General features: G+C 40.5%; 1 protein-coding gene across 1 annotated transcript in view; it reads right to left on the bottom strand.

Annotated features, from left to right (window-relative positions):
• The window catches only part of DERA (deoxyribose-phosphate aldolase), a 154,267-nt gene extending 146,208 nt beyond the window's left edge, over positions 1 to 8,059 (bottom strand). Inside the window, exon 1 of the mRNA XM_066355140.1 lies at positions 7,781 to 8,059. Within this exon, the coding sequence (XP_066211237.1) occupies positions 7,781 to 7,811 (31 nt within the window). The 5' untranslated portion in view covers positions 7,812 to 8,059. The remainder of the gene's footprint in view (positions 1 to 7,780) is intronic.
• Positions 8,060 to 17,430: the final 9,371 nt, after the last annotated feature.

A 17,430-nucleotide genomic window follows, 5' to 3' on the forward strand; every position in this document is an offset into this window, starting at 1 on the left:
GATAGCTAAGATGCCTTCCTCCTAAGAAATTGTGTTGTTAAAAAAAAAAAAGAGGAAGTATACGTGTGAATGTGGACACTACTATTCTTCCAGAAAACAAGGTTTGAAATAGTCATAAGAAATGTTTATTCAAGGATCTTTACAATAGAGATAACGAGTCCGTATACTTTAAGGATGCAAGATACCCAGTTGAATGTCATATGTTAGACATTTTAAAGAAATTACTCTCTCTCTCTCTCTCTCTCTCTCTCTCTCACACACACACACACACACACACACACACACACACACACCTATCTTATGGCCATGGGGTAAGGAGTGTGACCACCATGTATGTGTTCAGTACAAAAGCTCATCTGACTGCAGATTACAAAAGCAGTTAATTTGGCTACTTTTACCAGCCTTGAAAATACTACAGTCTTGATATTAACCACATTTCAAACAAACCAAAGCATCAGTTAAGTGGCACCTTTTTAGGAAGTCATTACCAGAGGCTACCCTCATCTGAGACTTTGCTTTAGGGAGGAAGGCCTGACTATAAAAAGAGAGTCAGAAGTTGCAGCCAGTGTCTCAGCATTTAAGAAAAAAAATTGTAGAGTTTGCTGGAGCTGAGATAAAACATTTACCCTTCTCTTGCAACCCCTTTGGTTTCCAGAGCACTGACTGTTCGGCTGAGGCAGGCTGACGAGAGGTACATCCACAGACACGCACGCAACACACACCAAAGTCAACTGAAATTTTTCAAAGTGCCTTTTTATGCCTTTAACTCAAAGATGAACACATTTCAAGGTGACCCAATCCTCAAGTGACAGACAGTGTTTTAAAAGGGCCAGAGCTCTCCACTTAAACAATTTCTAGTGACATGTTCACACTGCATCCTCAAGGGCTCTGGCTGCTGTCTCATTTACGAGTCTTTCTTTCCTGGCAGAGGCATCCCATTTTACATGAGCGCTTGAAGTTCGTCTTCCTTCCTAACAATTAAAATCCACAGGGCTTAGATGCTTTAAAAAAGTTTTTTTTTTAAACTTAGGCACCATGGAGGACTTTTAATTATTCAAACCCAAGTTATAACTTTGTAGTCTTTTTCTGTTTATCAAAACAGTACCAGAATAATAAAGCACAGCCTTATCAGTCATGCTTATAAGCAAATGGTAAAAGACTTCTAAGGTAACGTCAAAGTCAGTGTTCATAAAAGCACGGCCAATTTAAAATCTAAAACACGTACATAAATGTTATATTGACTGTGTATGTATTTCACACACGGAATATGATTTTTCTTCTTTCTTCACTACAATGTCACTCTTCATCATTAATAGCAAAATGAGAAGATCACAAGAGAAATCTGAAAATGGGGTTCCTACAGTGAATGAAACATGCCAGGCTGGTTTTGCTCAGTTCCTCTGCGGAAATTACTCTGTCAAAAATATCCTTTCCCAGAAGACCTCCCCCTCAAGACTCTGACTTCCTCTTCCAATCTGACCACTCCTCTCTGGTTACTTCATCTTACTGCAATGGTTTCATGACTGTCTCCCTGAGCTGACTGTGTGCTCCGGGACGGCCCAGACCGAGTTGTGCTCACTTTGGTGCCTCAGACGTTAGTGTAACAAGTGCCAGGAGCACTGAGCACTCCACTTAAGTTTGTTTTTTAAATATTATACATTTGTATGATATATAAAAATCAATTTACAATTTTATTCTGGTCCCCTCTCACTTCACGAATTGTTCTAAGTGGGGGTGTAGGGTTGGCGAGGATGTGAGCAGGGGAGACATCTGAGGCAGGCCAGGAGAGAAGCCACTGTGGCCTACAGTGTAGTATAAGAACCTGAACAGGAGCAGAGGGCACTCGCACGGGGTAGCCCAGAGTCTAATCACAACAGGGAGAGTATCTGCACAGACAGCCAAACGGGGGACATCAAGGCAAGCATGATAAGGAAGCTATCTACACGGAGAGTAGCCTTTCACAGACTGCTGCTGACCTACTGGGGCATCAGTAAGGGCGGGAGCCTGATGCAGGGAGTTGGAGCCCAAGCAGGAAGAGGATGGCCCCCAGCTTGGGGAGTCAAAGCCTGAGAAAATCGAGAAGAATGTCTACTGGGGTGGGGTATGTATTGAGCAACATGTAAAGCAGGGGTCTCAAACTTGCGGCCTGCGGGCCGCATGCGGCCCGCCGAACAATTTTGTGCACTTCGTGGATTAGTCTGCGGGCTGCACAAAATTGTTCGGCGGGCCGCATGCGGAAGGGAGAAGAAGGGAATACACCCTGTGGTGTTGGACTGGAATTGGAGGTATTACTGTGAACACATGGTTTTCACTATATAGAGATATAGATAAACAATAATGGATAAATACAGAAGCGTGTATGTGTATGTTTGTGTGTGTGTGTGTGTGTGTGTGTGTGTGTGTGTGTGTGTGTGTAGTACATACATTCTCCAGCTTTGCCAAGTAGAAGAGCCTTGGGAACAGACACACTCAGAAGCGTGTATGTGTATGTTTGTGTGTGTGTGTGTGTGTGTGTGTGTAGTACATACATTCTCCAGCTTTGCCAAGTAGAAGAGCCTTGGGAACAGACACACTCAGAAGCGTGTATGTGTATGTTTGTGTGTGTGTGTGTGTGTGTGTGTGTGTGTGTGTAGTACATACATTCTCCAGCTTTGCCAAGTAGAAGAGCCTTGGGAACAGACACACTCAGTCACCATGACTATATCTACTGCCCAGATCTTGGCTTCTAAATACCATTATTCACACTGAACAAACACTCCTTGGAGAAATAGCCGACTGCAGTGGTATGACAGAGAAAGTAAAAAATAAGCCTGGGATACCTGTAAAGCCATAAAATAAGGAAGTACTTTAAAAAGGCATGTCAGCCCTGTCCAGGTAGCTCAATTGATTAGGGCATCGTCATCCCTAGATGCCAAGGTTATGGGTTGGATCCCTAGTCAGGCCACATACAAGAATTAACCAATGAATGCATAAATAAGTGGAACAACAAACTGATGTTTGTTTCTCTCTCTCCTTTCCTTTCTCTCTAAAATCAATAAATTTAAAATAATAATAATTAATGGGATATGTCAAAAAAGAGAAAATCCAGGCTGAAGGAGCTCCCATTAGCAAAATCTGAAATAATTTGAGTATTAAATAATAACAGTAACAATTATAACCCTTTGGAAAACAGTAAACCTCAAATCTATACTAATATAAATAAACATACATAAATTGAAAGTTTGCAGAGTAAAAGGATACCTAAACAGTTTCAAAGTACTACCCCCAAACAGAGCTATCTAATTTCTTAAACAGACAAAAGTGAAAAATAAACACATATCATATTTGTAATTATTTTCATTGTAGCTCTGGCTTGACACTCAGCTCCTGAACCAGACCTAGCTCCTTAGAGGCAGGGACTCTCCCTGTCCATCTTGTAGTCCCAGAGCCCAGAGTAGTAACACACAATACACAAGCGGTACTCAATAACTATTTTCTGAGCCCTGGCCATATGGCTCAGTAGAGCATTGTCCCAAAACATAGACATTGTGGTTTGATCCCCAGTCAGATTGATGTTCTTGTCTCTCCCTCTCTCTCCCTTCCTCCCTCTAAAATCAGTAAAATAAACATTAAAAAAATAAATAACTACTTGCTGCATGAATAAATATGCTTCATAAAGTACAAAATCCACCCTGGTTCTCACTTTGGCAACAAGCCAAAACTGATCTCCTTGATCATGATTTAAACAAATAAGCTAAACTGTCCGATCTGTTTGTTGTGACTTGGATTATAGAAAGTACCTTTACAGAGCAAAACAGTGTTTCCATTCCTCAGTAATCATGAACTCTATAATTTAATGTGTGGATACATGCTTAAAACAATCTCTTGTTAACAAACAGGAAATTAAAGAATTGTCTCCATCCTCTCCAATTAAAAATTAGTCTTCAATTACTTTTTTCCTGTTATTTTTCAGATCCAATTGACATTTTCCTTTCTGTATATAAGCGCTTTCAGGTAGATATATAGAGCGCAAGGAGAGTCTTAGAAGTCACCTAATACAACACCCCCATTGCAACATGCCTAGAAAGAAAATCACATGTAAAAGGAAGCCACACTATCAATATCCTTCATAAGCCTCTGAGGTATCTTTAAAGACAGACAAAACAAAGTTGCATTTCAACAATACTCAGAAAAGAGGGAAAGGATGTGGTACTTCACAAAACTGTGCATGCACAGGGCCCTGTGGTTGCTCCAACTTTCCCAAGCTAGCTCTTTCTTTTATTCAGTGAGAGGAGGAGAGGAAGAGACAGAATCCCACATGCGCCCCAACTGAGATCCACCCGGAAAGCCCACTAGGGGGCTATGCTCTGCCCATCTGGTGCCTTGCTCCATTGCTCAGCAACTGAGCCCTTCTTAGTGCCTGAGGCGGAGGCCATGGAGTCATTCTCAGCACCCAGGGCCAACTTGCTCCAATAAAGCCATGGCTGCAGGAGGAGAGGAGAGAGAGAAAAAAAAAGTGAGAAGGGGAGGAGTGGAGAAGAAAATGGGCACTTCTCCTCTGTGCCCTGACCAGGAATCAAACCTGGGACATCCACTCACCAGGCTGATGTTCAACCACTGAGCCAACTGTTCACAGTCCCCAGCAGTTCTAAATTCATTCCTTCACTCAGTAGATATGTTTGAGGGCCTTCCCTGTGCCAGACACTATTCTAGGTGCCTAGAGTACATCAGTGAAGGAAAGAAACATCACTGCCCATGCTGCCTCTACATTTTAGGTAGAACTTCAGAAGCATGTAGGGGAATAGGAGAACAACAGTCTTTCAATAGAATGCATAAAGCCAGAAGTGCTCCACAGAGCCATAGAGATCACTAGGCCAGTGGTCCTCCAACTGGCTGTTTCAGAACCACCCAGAACACTTGTTAAAACTCTGAATGCTGGCCCCCACCTAGGAGTTTCTGATTCATTAAGATACGAAGCGAAATAAGTAAATCTGAAAAAACCAGGAACTGCATTATTCCATACGTAGGTGGGACATAAAAGTGAAACTAAGAGACATTGATAAGAGTGTGGTGGTTAGGGGGGGGGGGAGGGGGGGGGAGGGAATGGGAGAGGGAAAGGGGGAGGGGGAGGGGCACAAAGAAAACAAGATAGAAGGTGACAGAGGACAATCTGACTTTGGGTGATGGGTATGCAACATAATTGAACGACAAGATAACCTGGACTTGTTATCTTTGAATATATGTATCCTGATTTATTGATGTCACCCCATTAAAAAAATAAAATTATTAAAAAAAAAAAAAAGATGTCAGTGAGGCCTGATAATTTGCATTTCTAATGAGTTCCCCAATAATGTCAATGCTGTTGCTCCAGGGACCTCACTTTAATTTTTTTTTTCTCACTTTAATTTTTTTAAGTGAGAAAGGGGGAGTGATAGACCCTGCATGGGCCCCAAGCAGGATCCACCCAACAACCCCTGTCTGGAGTCCATGCTGGAATCAACTGAGCTATCCTTAGGGTCTGGGGCCTACATTTAGACCAACAAAGCTATCCTCAGTGCCTGGGGCAACACTTGAACCAATCAAGCCACTAGCTGTAAGAGGGGAGGAGGGAGAGAAAGGGAGAGAGGGAGTGGGAGAGAAGCAGATGGTCACTTCTCCTGTGTGCCCTGACCAGGGATCAAACATGGGATGTCTCCAGGGACCTCACTTTGAGAACCACTGATCTAGTTCAAAGAAATCAAGTAGCTTGGTTAGAGACGTGGACTACTACTCAATAGGTGAGCCACACGATTTAGGCTTATTTTTCCTTCTGACTCCAAATTAGTCAAGCTTTCTTTCTATAAGGACACAGCTGAGACCTACCCACATGGATTAAGCATTGTCCAAAGAAAAAAGGATTTTCAGCTTTATGGGTGAGTTGGAGAAAATCAGAAATTAACATTTTAAGTAGAAAATATCTTAAGCAGATAGCACTCATCCATAAACACTGACATAAAAGTTAACATTAAAGGTAGAGGGTTTGTTCTCTCTTTCATATATCCAAATGCTCTGGTGAAAGAGAGTTTTCCATGAAGGCTTTTATCATAGGGGTCAATTTCAAATGAACCGATTTGTTTTTAAAGTCTATTAACGAGAAGTATATACGTTAAAATATAAGTAACTAGGATTGGATTAGTAATAATTTTACAGTATATTGTGCTAACTGTATTTTCTAAAACTTTTGCAATAAACATGAATACTTGTAATAAGATAAAGTAAATGTTAATTTCTTTTAAAAAGTTATATTTATTTTAAAAGACTTAATTAGAAAATTCTATAGAATACATCAGGTAACATATCACATAAATTAATAGTGAATGTTTTTCCTAGTATATAAATAATTCCAGTAGCTTATTTTAGCATTTTAGGCTAAACCTCTATCTAGATTAATGATTAATACCAGTGAGGAAAAACACCCTTGTATATATTATTTAAACAAAGAAAACAAAACTATGAGCATTTACATCACTACATATAAACCACATTTACTATTATTTTACATAGCAATTGTTTTTAATCTATATGTACTGTTTCTTTTCAACAAATGAATGAAAGTGATTCTAAATCTTGCAAGATAAGAAAGCAAAAATGTCATATGTCAATTATATCTCAATTTTAAAAAAAGTAAAAATGGTCTATTTCTTAAAAGAAAAAAAATCACCTTCTAAGTTTAGGGGAAATAATGGTGCATCCTCTATGGGCACAAAGGCACAGTCACATTCCTGAAGATGCGGAGGGAAGACCTGCACCCCATCCCTGTCCCCATTCACCATTTTCAGGATCTTCCCATCGAGGCAAGATTCCTTTATACGAAAGTCCACTAGAATTTAAAACAAAATCTCCTAAAAAGCAGTGACTAAAGGGGAGTCAATTTAGTGAAGAAATCAACTAAAAATATGCTCTTTCCATTCAACAAAAGTTCTGAATCTCCTTTGGAATGTTTAATTAGAAGAGAAAGTACCTGTATGTGTTATATGTAACTTACAGCTAACATTCTATATAATGCTATTATTTATTGACACTTACTAGGTATCTGCAACATATCAGTTTATGAAGTAAACATTTTACAGATTAAGACACTTAAGTACTGAGTGATTAAGTAATGTGCCTAAAGTCACACAGCTAATTGAAGATCCAGGATACAGATATCCAAGTTATAATGCTTAACCAGAGATTCTAAACCTTTAGCCAATATGGTTTTGCTATAAATTACAATTTTTCATATTTTTTGTAAATCAGAACTAAGTTTTCTTGCCAGTAATACTTAATAATATCGATAATTTTCTTAAATGGCGAAATAATTAATTGGGCACTTTTATAAATCTTTGTACCTCTAAAATCATACATTTTCCATAAATAATATAATACAAAGGCCTGACATATTTTCCAAAACAAGGCCACTTTGGGGATACAGCTGTGTGAAAATCATCTGGAAATTCAGCATTAGATCCCACAGGGATTCTATTTAGAGTGGGAAGGTTTTCTTTCGTGAGATTTTGTTTGTTTGGGGTTCTGGGGGTTTGTTTTTGTTCCTTGCAATCAATGAGCTAAAGGTGAACGAGTAAGGGGTAGATGAAATTCTAATTCTTTCCTAGTCCTTCCGCTTAGGAAAAGGCCTGGATGCCCAGACCGGCGGGAACATGCCCAGGAGATAGGTCTCCCCGTTCGGCCTTGCGCTGGGAGCGCCCCGGCCGCGCGGCTCTCGGCCCGCAGGAGGCAGGATCTGGCTGCGGAGGCGGGAGGTGAGGAGAGGGGCCCTTACCGAGCTCCATGCCCGGGTTGTGCGCCGACATGGTGCGGGTCGCTGCAGCGGCTGCTGGCTCTTCCGCCCGGGCTCACCTCTGCCCAGGCCTTCCTCCTTCCGGACCGCCCCGCGATAACGACGCGATCGCTCGGCCTGCGTCCCCTCTCGGGGCGGAGCCCCGCCGCGTGGCCGCGGTCAGGGCCCCAGGCATGGGCTCTGCGAAGAAACCCTGCCGCCTCTGCCGCCCCTCTCCCCGGCCCCTCCACCAGGCGCGGAACTCCCGCACCAGCTCCCGGAAGTAACGCTACCAAAGCTTCTTCTGAAATCCTTCAATTGCTGACTGCACGGAGTTACAGCGTCTAGAAACTTTGAACTCTGAGATTGGTACCGAGAGGAGCGGTGGCTCTGTGGCCTGAAAAGTAAAGGGGTGGGGGAGTTTCTCGGCCTTGCTCCGACACTGTGACACTGGGTACATCAGATGCCTTGCCACGCTTCATTTTCCCCATCTGTAAAAAATGACTTTGACAACAATGCCTTGGAGCTCTAAACTCTGAATCTGTGACACTAAGATTTTTTTTTTAGTCTGACTTCTGTGACCAGAAGATTAAAATTGTCTGGAGTCGCTCAACATAGGCTACTACTAGTCAATTCATCTGAACTCACTCACAATCAGAGGGCCCTCCTAAAAGAAAACTTGGTTATGGCTTGTCTACCATGAACCAGTTACCCTGCTAAGTGCTTTCAGATGTATGCCGGCATTTGAGTCTCAGAACACTTCTGCCAAGTAGTAGTATATCTCCATTGCTCTACCTCCAGATGCCCGAGTTCTGCAGAGAGGCATCCTGGTATAGTGGATACTCAGAAGGCTCAGAATGCATAGAACCCCTTAATGTACCAGCAATTCCACTTAATAAGCAGCTGATTCTAGCAATGTTATTGTTTACTTATCTGAAAAATGGGAATAATAGATTTGCCTGTAAAATTGTACGTGTGTAAAACACCTAGGACACATCAAAGCACATAGCAGGTGATTGGCAAATGGAAGCTGTTAATGATATTGTCAGGTTCACAGGGCAGTTATGGGACTAAAAAAAAAGGTAATCCCAGCCTCACTTCCTTACACGGAGCTGCCTCTCAGCCTTGTGAACACATAACTGTTGTGAATATTTTGGATGTGTCTAGATTCTATTCATACATATAAGAACATTTTTTCTTTATTCTTATTTTAACCGTGAGAAAAAGAAATGTGGGCCTTAAAAGCCTGGAGGTAGCCTGCCACGGTACAGTATTGTGCTCTCCAGGTAAGCATACACAATTTCACAGAACACCAACATCAGCCAAGGCCAATGTGACCATGATGAATTAACAAATACAAGGCCCCTCATAATCATGTCTGAAGACAGGAAAGAAAACATGAACATTGTCCAAACCACAAAATGACCTTACAGCCTCCGCCTACCCTGGCTAATGAAAGTGACTGTCACATCTTTACCCATCAGTTTTAGCCTCATCCAATTCTTCTTATGTTTTAGATAAGAATTAAGATGGCTTGACATATAATTATCATCACTTCCTACCAGCAGTCCAGTCCTTGAACCTTCCCCAAATCACCAAACACAAAATCAAATCCCATGCCATTTCTGACATCCTCTTACTGAGACACCCCACATTTTCCCTTGGTGAGCATTCTCCTTGTTGCAGTAAGTCAATGAACCAAAATTTATCCACTTATCCATTGCCAGTGCTCCTGGTGGTCTTCAAATGGAGAGCACTGACATTCTTAAAAGAAGCAAAGATAACAAATAGAATTCTCTTTTTAGGGACAGATACAGCTCTAAGCCTAATTCCAACTCATTCATTATACATTCATGAATAATGTAAATCAAAACAAAACAAAACAAAAAGCTGTGAGATTCTCAGTTTAGTTGGAAAACCAGAATCAGCGCAGGCTCCTACAGTAAACATTTTAGCATTATATCTGACAAATATTCTCATGGACTTTTTTTCTAAAATTGACCTGTTGTCCAGTACTAATCTGGATTTAATCTCTACAATTGAAAGTATGTTTAATTGGCAGCATTCAGATAAATCATGATAATAAAAAGCAAAAAAACAAGTTTCTTTAAATAGAGAAATGTTGCCAAGGTTCACTTTCTGAGTTTCTCTTTTAAATGTATTGCCTTCTGAAACTTCTGAAGAACCCCTAAGGCAAGGCATCTCAAAGAAAGCTATAGACCACTGCTGCTACACTGGCATCTCCAAAGAGTTTTTTCTAAAGCCAATTCTAGGCTTTCCCACAATCCTACTGAATCAGAATCTCTCGAGCCCTGGAAGCTGTATTTTTAACAAGTTCCCTCAAATGACATTTATGCAAGCTAAATGTAAAGAATCATCAACCCAGACACAGAGGAGAGCAAAGTATGCATGCCAATCTGGAATAATAGCCCAAACTGGCCCTTACAAGAGAAAAACTGACTTTATTTCATTCTTTTTTTTTTTTTTTTTTTTTTTTTTTGACAGAGACAGAGTCAAAGAGAGGGGACAGACAGGGAGAGAGATAAGAAGCATCAATTCTTCATTGTGGCACCTTAGTTGTTCATTGATTGCTTTCTCATCTGTGCCTTGACTGGGGGGCTACAGCAGACTGAGCAATCCTCTGCTCAAGCCAGCGACCTTGGGTCCAAGCTGGCGATCTGTGCTCAAACCCGATGAGCCCACACTCAAGCTGGCAACCTCAGGGTTTTGAACCTGGGTCCTCCATGTCCCAGTCCAACACTCTACCCACAGCGCCACCACCTGGTCAGACTTTCATTCTTTTAATTCATGAAGATTTTGCGTGTCTTTCCTTTTTGTGGATGTCTTTAATATAATTTTTGTTTTTTAAAATTTATTTATGGATTTTAGAGAGAGGAGAAGAGGAGAGAAAGACAGAAATATTGATCTCTCTGTATGTGCCCTGACCCGCAACCTTGGTATATTGGGACAATGCTCTAACCCAGAGCTTATCCATCCAGGAAAGTAAAATATTTAAATTGCCATATAAATTAAAGCCCCAGGAATGTGTCATATTTATCTTCAAGACTCAAGAACCTACCTAGCCTGAGAGATAGGAGTACAATTCCAAAGGACATGGACTATTTGCTTTGTCATATACCTAGCATCTAGTACAGTACTTGGCACATAGTAGGCTGCAAATGTGTTAGATAAATGATTGCATATTACTGTCTGTGCTATTTTCTTTTCTTTTTTTTTTTTTTTTTGGTATTTTTCCGAAGCTGGAAATGGGGAGAGACAGTCAGACAGACTCCCGCATGCGCCCGACCGGGATCCACCGGGCACGCCCACCAGGGGCGATGCTCTGCCCACCAGGGCGTCGCTCTGCCGCGACCAGAGCCACTCTAGCGCCTGGGGCAGAGGCCAAGGAGCCATCCCCAGCGCCCAGGCCATCTCTGCTCCATTGGAGCTTCGGCTGTGGGAAGGGAAGAGAGAGACAGAGAGGAAGGAGGGAGGGGTGGAGAAACAAATGGGCGCTTCTCCTATGTGCCCTGGCCGGGAATCGAACCTGGGTCCCCCGCATGCCAGGCCAACGCTCTACCGCTGAGCCAACCAGCCAGGGCCTGTGCTATTTTCTTATACTGCCTATTGTTTTATCCAGTCCAACTTCATTTGTTGTCTCTATTTCTCAGAGCAGTCATTCTACTTAACTGATCCAGTATGGGTTGTCCACCAGTATTTCTAAGTTAGGTGGGATAAGTATAGAAGCAGGGAGGAGTAGGCAAGGGTATGAATATAAGAACTGAGTTATTTCACTACTGGAGGGAGACTCATAGACTATCTAATTCCTACTTCACAGTGAAATAAGAAAAATAAAAATTTTATTGAGCCTTTTATGAAGCTAAATTTATTCCATTTAAAGAACAGTTCGAGAAAAAAAAAGGGCAGTTCTTCATTCTGAGACGATGTCCTTCACTACAACTTAGATTTTAAAATGTCCTTTATAAAATGAAGACTATGGTGGTAATTTCTGTCTTTTTTAATAACTTCACTTGGCAATATTAGAAGACCATTTTATCTTGCCCACCTCCCTGTTTTTCTAATCTATTGGACTACCAAATCCCAAAGTTAGGGAATTACTGAAAGAATAAATATATAATATTAGCTAAAATTCCAATGGGGTAAGCCCTTTACATCAGTTATTTGATATTTTCCAAAAAAAATCTAAGTGAGAATTATCATCTCCTTTTACAGATACAGAAATTGAGTCTCAGAGCAAGTAGTCTATAAGTACTAGAGGATTACTTAGACCCAGACAATTTAACCCTACAGACCAACCACACTTACTGTTCCCATTATCTCTCTGAAGCTGAACTCATTAGACAAACCACTGAACTACTATGAAATCAGGTCTCCCATAGACAGTCATGCGCCACTTAACAACAGGGCTACATTCTGCAAAATGCATATTAGGTGACTTCATCATGGTGTGGACATCACAGAGTGCACTTTCACAAACCTAGATGGTTCAGCCTACGATACACCTAGGCTGTATGGGGTAGCATATAGCCTAACCAATTGCTTCTACCATATATAGCATGTTACCATATTGAATACTATAAGCAATGGTAACCCAGTCATAAGTATTTGTGTATTTATACATAAAAAAGGTACAGTAAACACATGGTATAAAAGTTAAAATGGTACCTGTGTATAGGACACCTAGCATGAAAGCGCTTACAGTACACTGGAAATTGCTCTGGGTAAGTGGAAAGTGACTGTGAAGACCTAGGACACTACTGCTGTGAACTTTGCAAACCCTGTGCACCAAGACTACACTAAACTCATAAAACACAAGATTAAATCTTGCACAAGAGAAAATGATGCAGTCAAGAGATGTGGTCAACACAGATGAGGCTGCTGCCAGTTACATGGCACACTGTTTTACAGCAAACATTTTTTTAAAAAGTAGAAAGAATACATTCTATTGATAAAATAACAATAAAAAGCACAGTATAGCGAATACATAAACAAGTAATACAGTTCATTATTATCAGGTCTTATGTACTGGGCATAATTGAATGTGCTACAATTATGATTGGCAGGGCAGGTCTGTTGACACCAGCATCACCACAAACGTAATGCATGTGCTAAAGCAGGTAAGACCACAGGGATGTCACTAAGAATTTTTCAGCTCCATTATAATCTTACGGCAATTTTCAACCTTCTTTTTTCTTGGTACACACAAACTAATTACTAAAAGAGAAGAGGTCAGTGCCCCTGACTAAATACAACTGTTTTCATCTCATGGCACTAACAAATTAGTTACAAACAGAGAAGAGGTCAGTGCCCTTCTTTTTCTTTGGAATTAGCTTATGTTTACTTTAAGAAAGAAAAAAAAGATTGCAAATCACTTAGGGGACTATTGTCTTATATGCAGTCTATAAACTAAAATCACTTATTTTCTACTTGACCAAGTTCCATTCTCTCATTAATTATATAAAGTAATTCAACCTATAAAATATTACTCATTAGCTATCAGTCAGCTGCCTACTTGGACCCTCCGTTACCAGAGGTAAATTTGTTAGATGCGTCATTTGTTCCTTCAGGAACTCTATTGGTTTATTTTTTTAATGTTTATTGTATTACCTGAACAGGTGGTACTGCAGTGGATAAAGCACTGGACTAGGACACAGAGGACCCAGGTTCGAAACCCAAGGTCGGCCGGCTTGAGCACCAGCTCCCCACCTTGAGCAGAGGGTAGCTAGCTGGCTTGAGCATGGGATCATAGACGTGACCTCATGGTCGCTAGCTTGAGCCCAGAGTCGCTGAATTGAAAAAGGATTGCTCTGCTGTAGCCCTCCCCCCTCCCATCAAAGCACATATGAGAAAGCAATCATTGAACAATTAAGGTGCCGCAAGGAAGAATTGATGCTTCTCATCTCTCTCCCTTCCTGTCTGTCTCTATTTGTCCCTCTCTCTGTCAAAAAAAAAATTTTTAATGTTTATTGTATTGATTTTAGAGAGAGAGAGAGAAACAGAGAGAGAGAGAGAGAGAGAGAGAGAGAGGAAGGGAGAGACAGGAACATTGGTCTGCTCCTGTGTGTGCCCTGACCAGGGATTGAACCTGCAAACTCTGCGCTTCAAGATTATGCCCTACACAAAAGTGGTCTTAACAAATTTAAGAAGATTGAAATCCTATCAAGCACTTTCTCTGGTCACAATGGCATGAAACTAGAAATCAACCACAACAGAAAAGCTCAAAAATTCTCAAACACATGGAAACTAAATAGCAGGTTGTTAAATTACGAATGGATTAAGAATGAGATCAAAGAAGAAATAAAAAAATTCCTAGAAACGAATGATAATGAGCATACAACAACTCAAAATTTATGGGACACAGTGAAAGCAGTAGTGAGAGGGAAGTTCATAGCACTACAGGCACACTTTAAGAAGCTAGAAAAAGCTCAAATCAACAACTTAACCCTGCATCTAAAAGAACTAGAAAAAGAAGAGCAAGTAAAGCCCAAATGTAGTAGAAGGAAGGAAATAATAAAGATCAGAGCAGAAATAAATGACATAGAGGCTAAAGAAACAATACAGAGGATCAATGAAACTAGGAGCTGGTTCTTTGAAAAGGTAAACAAGATTGATGAACCTTTAACTAGACTCACCAAGAAAAAAAGAGAGAGAACTCAAATAAATAAAATTAGAAATAAGAGTGGAGAAATAACAACTGACACAACAGAAATACAAAATATTATAAGAAAATACTATGAAGAACTGTATGCCAAAAAACTAGACAACCTAGATGAAATGGACAAATTCCTTGAAACATACAATCTTCCAAAAATCAATCTGGAAGAATCAGAAAACCTAAGCAGACCGATTATACCAAATGAGATCAAAACAGTTATCAAAAACTCCCAACAAACAAAAGTCCTGGGCCTGATGGCTTCACAAGTGAATTCTACCAAATATTCAAAAAAGATCTAACTCCTATCCTTCTCAAGCTATTTCAAAAAATTCAAGAGGAAGGAAGACTCCCAAGCTCCGTTTATGAGGCGAGCATAATTCTGATTCCAAAACCAGGCAAAGACAACACAAAGAAAGAAAATTATAGGCCAATATCCCTGATGAATATAGATGCTAAAATCCTCAACAAAATTTTAGCAAACCGGATCCAACAATATATGGAAAAAATCATACACCATGATCAAGTGGGATTTATTCTGGGGAGGCAAGGCTGATACAATATTCACAAATCAATCAATGTGATTCATCACATAAACAAAAGGAAAGAGAAAAACCACATGATAATTTCAATAGATGCAGAAAAAGCATTTGGTGAAATCCAGCATCCATTCATGATCAAAACTCTCAACAAAGTGGGAATACAGGGAACATACCTCAACATGATAAAAGCCATCTATGACAAACCCACAGCCAATATCATACTCAATGGGCAAAAATTAAAAGCAGTCCCCTTAAGATCAGGAACAAGGCAGGGGTGCCCCCTTTCACCACTCTTATTCAACATAGTCCTGGAGGTCCTAGCCACAGCAATCAAACAAGAAGAAGTAAAAGGCATTCAAGTTGGAAAAGTAAAACTATCATTATTTGCAGATGATATGATATTGAATATAGAAAACCCTAAAGTCTCAGTCAAAAAACTACTGGACCTGATAAATGAATTCAGCAAAGTGGAAAGATATAAAATTAATACTCAGAAATCAGAGGCACTTTTATACACAAGCAATGAACAGTCAGAAAGAGAAATTAAGGAAACAATCCCCTTCACTATTACAACCAAAAAAATAAAGTACCTAGGAGTACATTTAACCAAGGAGACTAAAGACTTGTACTCGGAAAATTATACAACATTGATAAAAGAAATCAAGGAAGACACAAACAAGTGGAAGCATATACTGTGCTCATGGTTAGGAAGAATAAACATCATTAAAATGTCTATATTACCCAAAGCAATTTATAAATTCAATGCAATACCAATTAAAATACCAATGATATACTTTAAAGATATAGATCACATATTCCAAAAATTTATATGGAACCAAAAGAGAACACGAATACCCTCAGCAATCTTAAAAAAGAAGAATAAAGGGGGAAGTATCACACTTCCTGATATCAAGTTATATACTACAAGGCCATTGTACTCAAAACAGCTTGGTACTGGCATAAGAACAGGCATATAGATCAATGGAACAGATCAGAGAACCCAGAAATAAACCCACAGCTCTATGAACAACTGATATTTGACAAAGGAGGTAAGAGCATCAATGGAGTAAAGACAGCCTCTTTAATAAATGGTGTTGGGAAAATTGAACAGCTACCTGCAAAGAAATGAAACTAGACCACCAACTCATACCATTTACAAAAATAAACTCAAAATGGATAAAAGACTTAAATGTAAGCCGTGAAACCATAAGCATCTTAGAAGAAAACATAGGCAGTAAGCTCTCTGACATCTCTCACAGCGATATATTTGCTGATTTATTTCCATGAGCAAGTGAAATAAAAGACAGGATAAACAAATGGGAATGTATCAAACTAAAAAGCTTTTGCACAGCCAAAGACAGTAAGAACAGAATAAAAAGACAAACTACACAATGGGAGAACATACATCTGATAAGGGGTTAATAACCAAAAAATGTATAAAGAACTTGAAAATCTCAAAAAAGACAAACAGTCCAATCAAAAAATGGGCAAAAGAATAGACACTTCTCCAAAGAGGACATACGGATGGCCAATAGGCATATAAAAGAATGCTCAACATCACTAATCATTAGAGAAATGCAAATTAAAACCACAATGAGATCACCTCACACCAGTCAGAATGGCGCTCATCAACAAAACAACACAAAATAAGTGCTGGCCAGGATGTGGAGAAAAGGGAACCCTCCTGCACTGCTGGTGGGAATGCAGACTGGTGCAGCCTCTGTGGAAAATAGTATGGAGATTCCTCAAAAAATTGAAAATCGAACTGCCTTTTGACCCAGCTATCCCACTTTTAGGAATATACCCCAAGAACACCATAGAACTGTTCCAGAAGGAGAAATGCACCCCCATGTTTATGGCAGCATTGTTCACAATAGCGAAGATCTGAAAACACCCCAAGTGTCCGTCAGAGGACGAGTGGATTAAAAAGCTTTGGTACATATATACTATGGAATACTACTCAGTCATAAGAAATGATGACATGGGCCATGGCCAGTTTGCTCAGTGGTAGAGTGTTGGCCTGGCGTGCAGGAGTCCCAGGTTCGATTCCCGGCCAGGGCACACAGGAGAAGCGCCCATCTGCTTCTCCACCCCTCCCCCTCTCCTTCCTCTCTGTCTCTCTCTTCCCTTCCCGCAGCCAAGGCTCCATTGGAGCAAAGTTGGCCCGGGCGCTGAGGATGGCTCTGTGGCCTGTGCCTCAGGCGATAGAATGGCTCTGGTTGCAAGAGCCACGCCCCAGATGGACAGAGCATCACCCCCTGGTGGGCGTGCCAGGTTGATCCCGTTTGGGCGCATACGGGAGTCTGATTGCCTCCCCGTTTCCAACTTCAGAAAAAAAAACACATGATGACATTAGATCATTTACAATAACATGGATAGACCTTGATAACATTATATGGCGTGAAATAAGTAAATCAGAAAAACCTAAGAACTATATG

This window comes from Saccopteryx leptura, chromosome 1 (assembly GCF_036850995.1).
Source record: "Saccopteryx leptura isolate mSacLep1 chromosome 1, mSacLep1_pri_phased_curated, whole genome shotgun sequence".
Classification (NCBI taxonomy): Eukaryota; Metazoa; Chordata; class Mammalia; order Chiroptera; family Emballonuridae; genus Saccopteryx; species Saccopteryx leptura.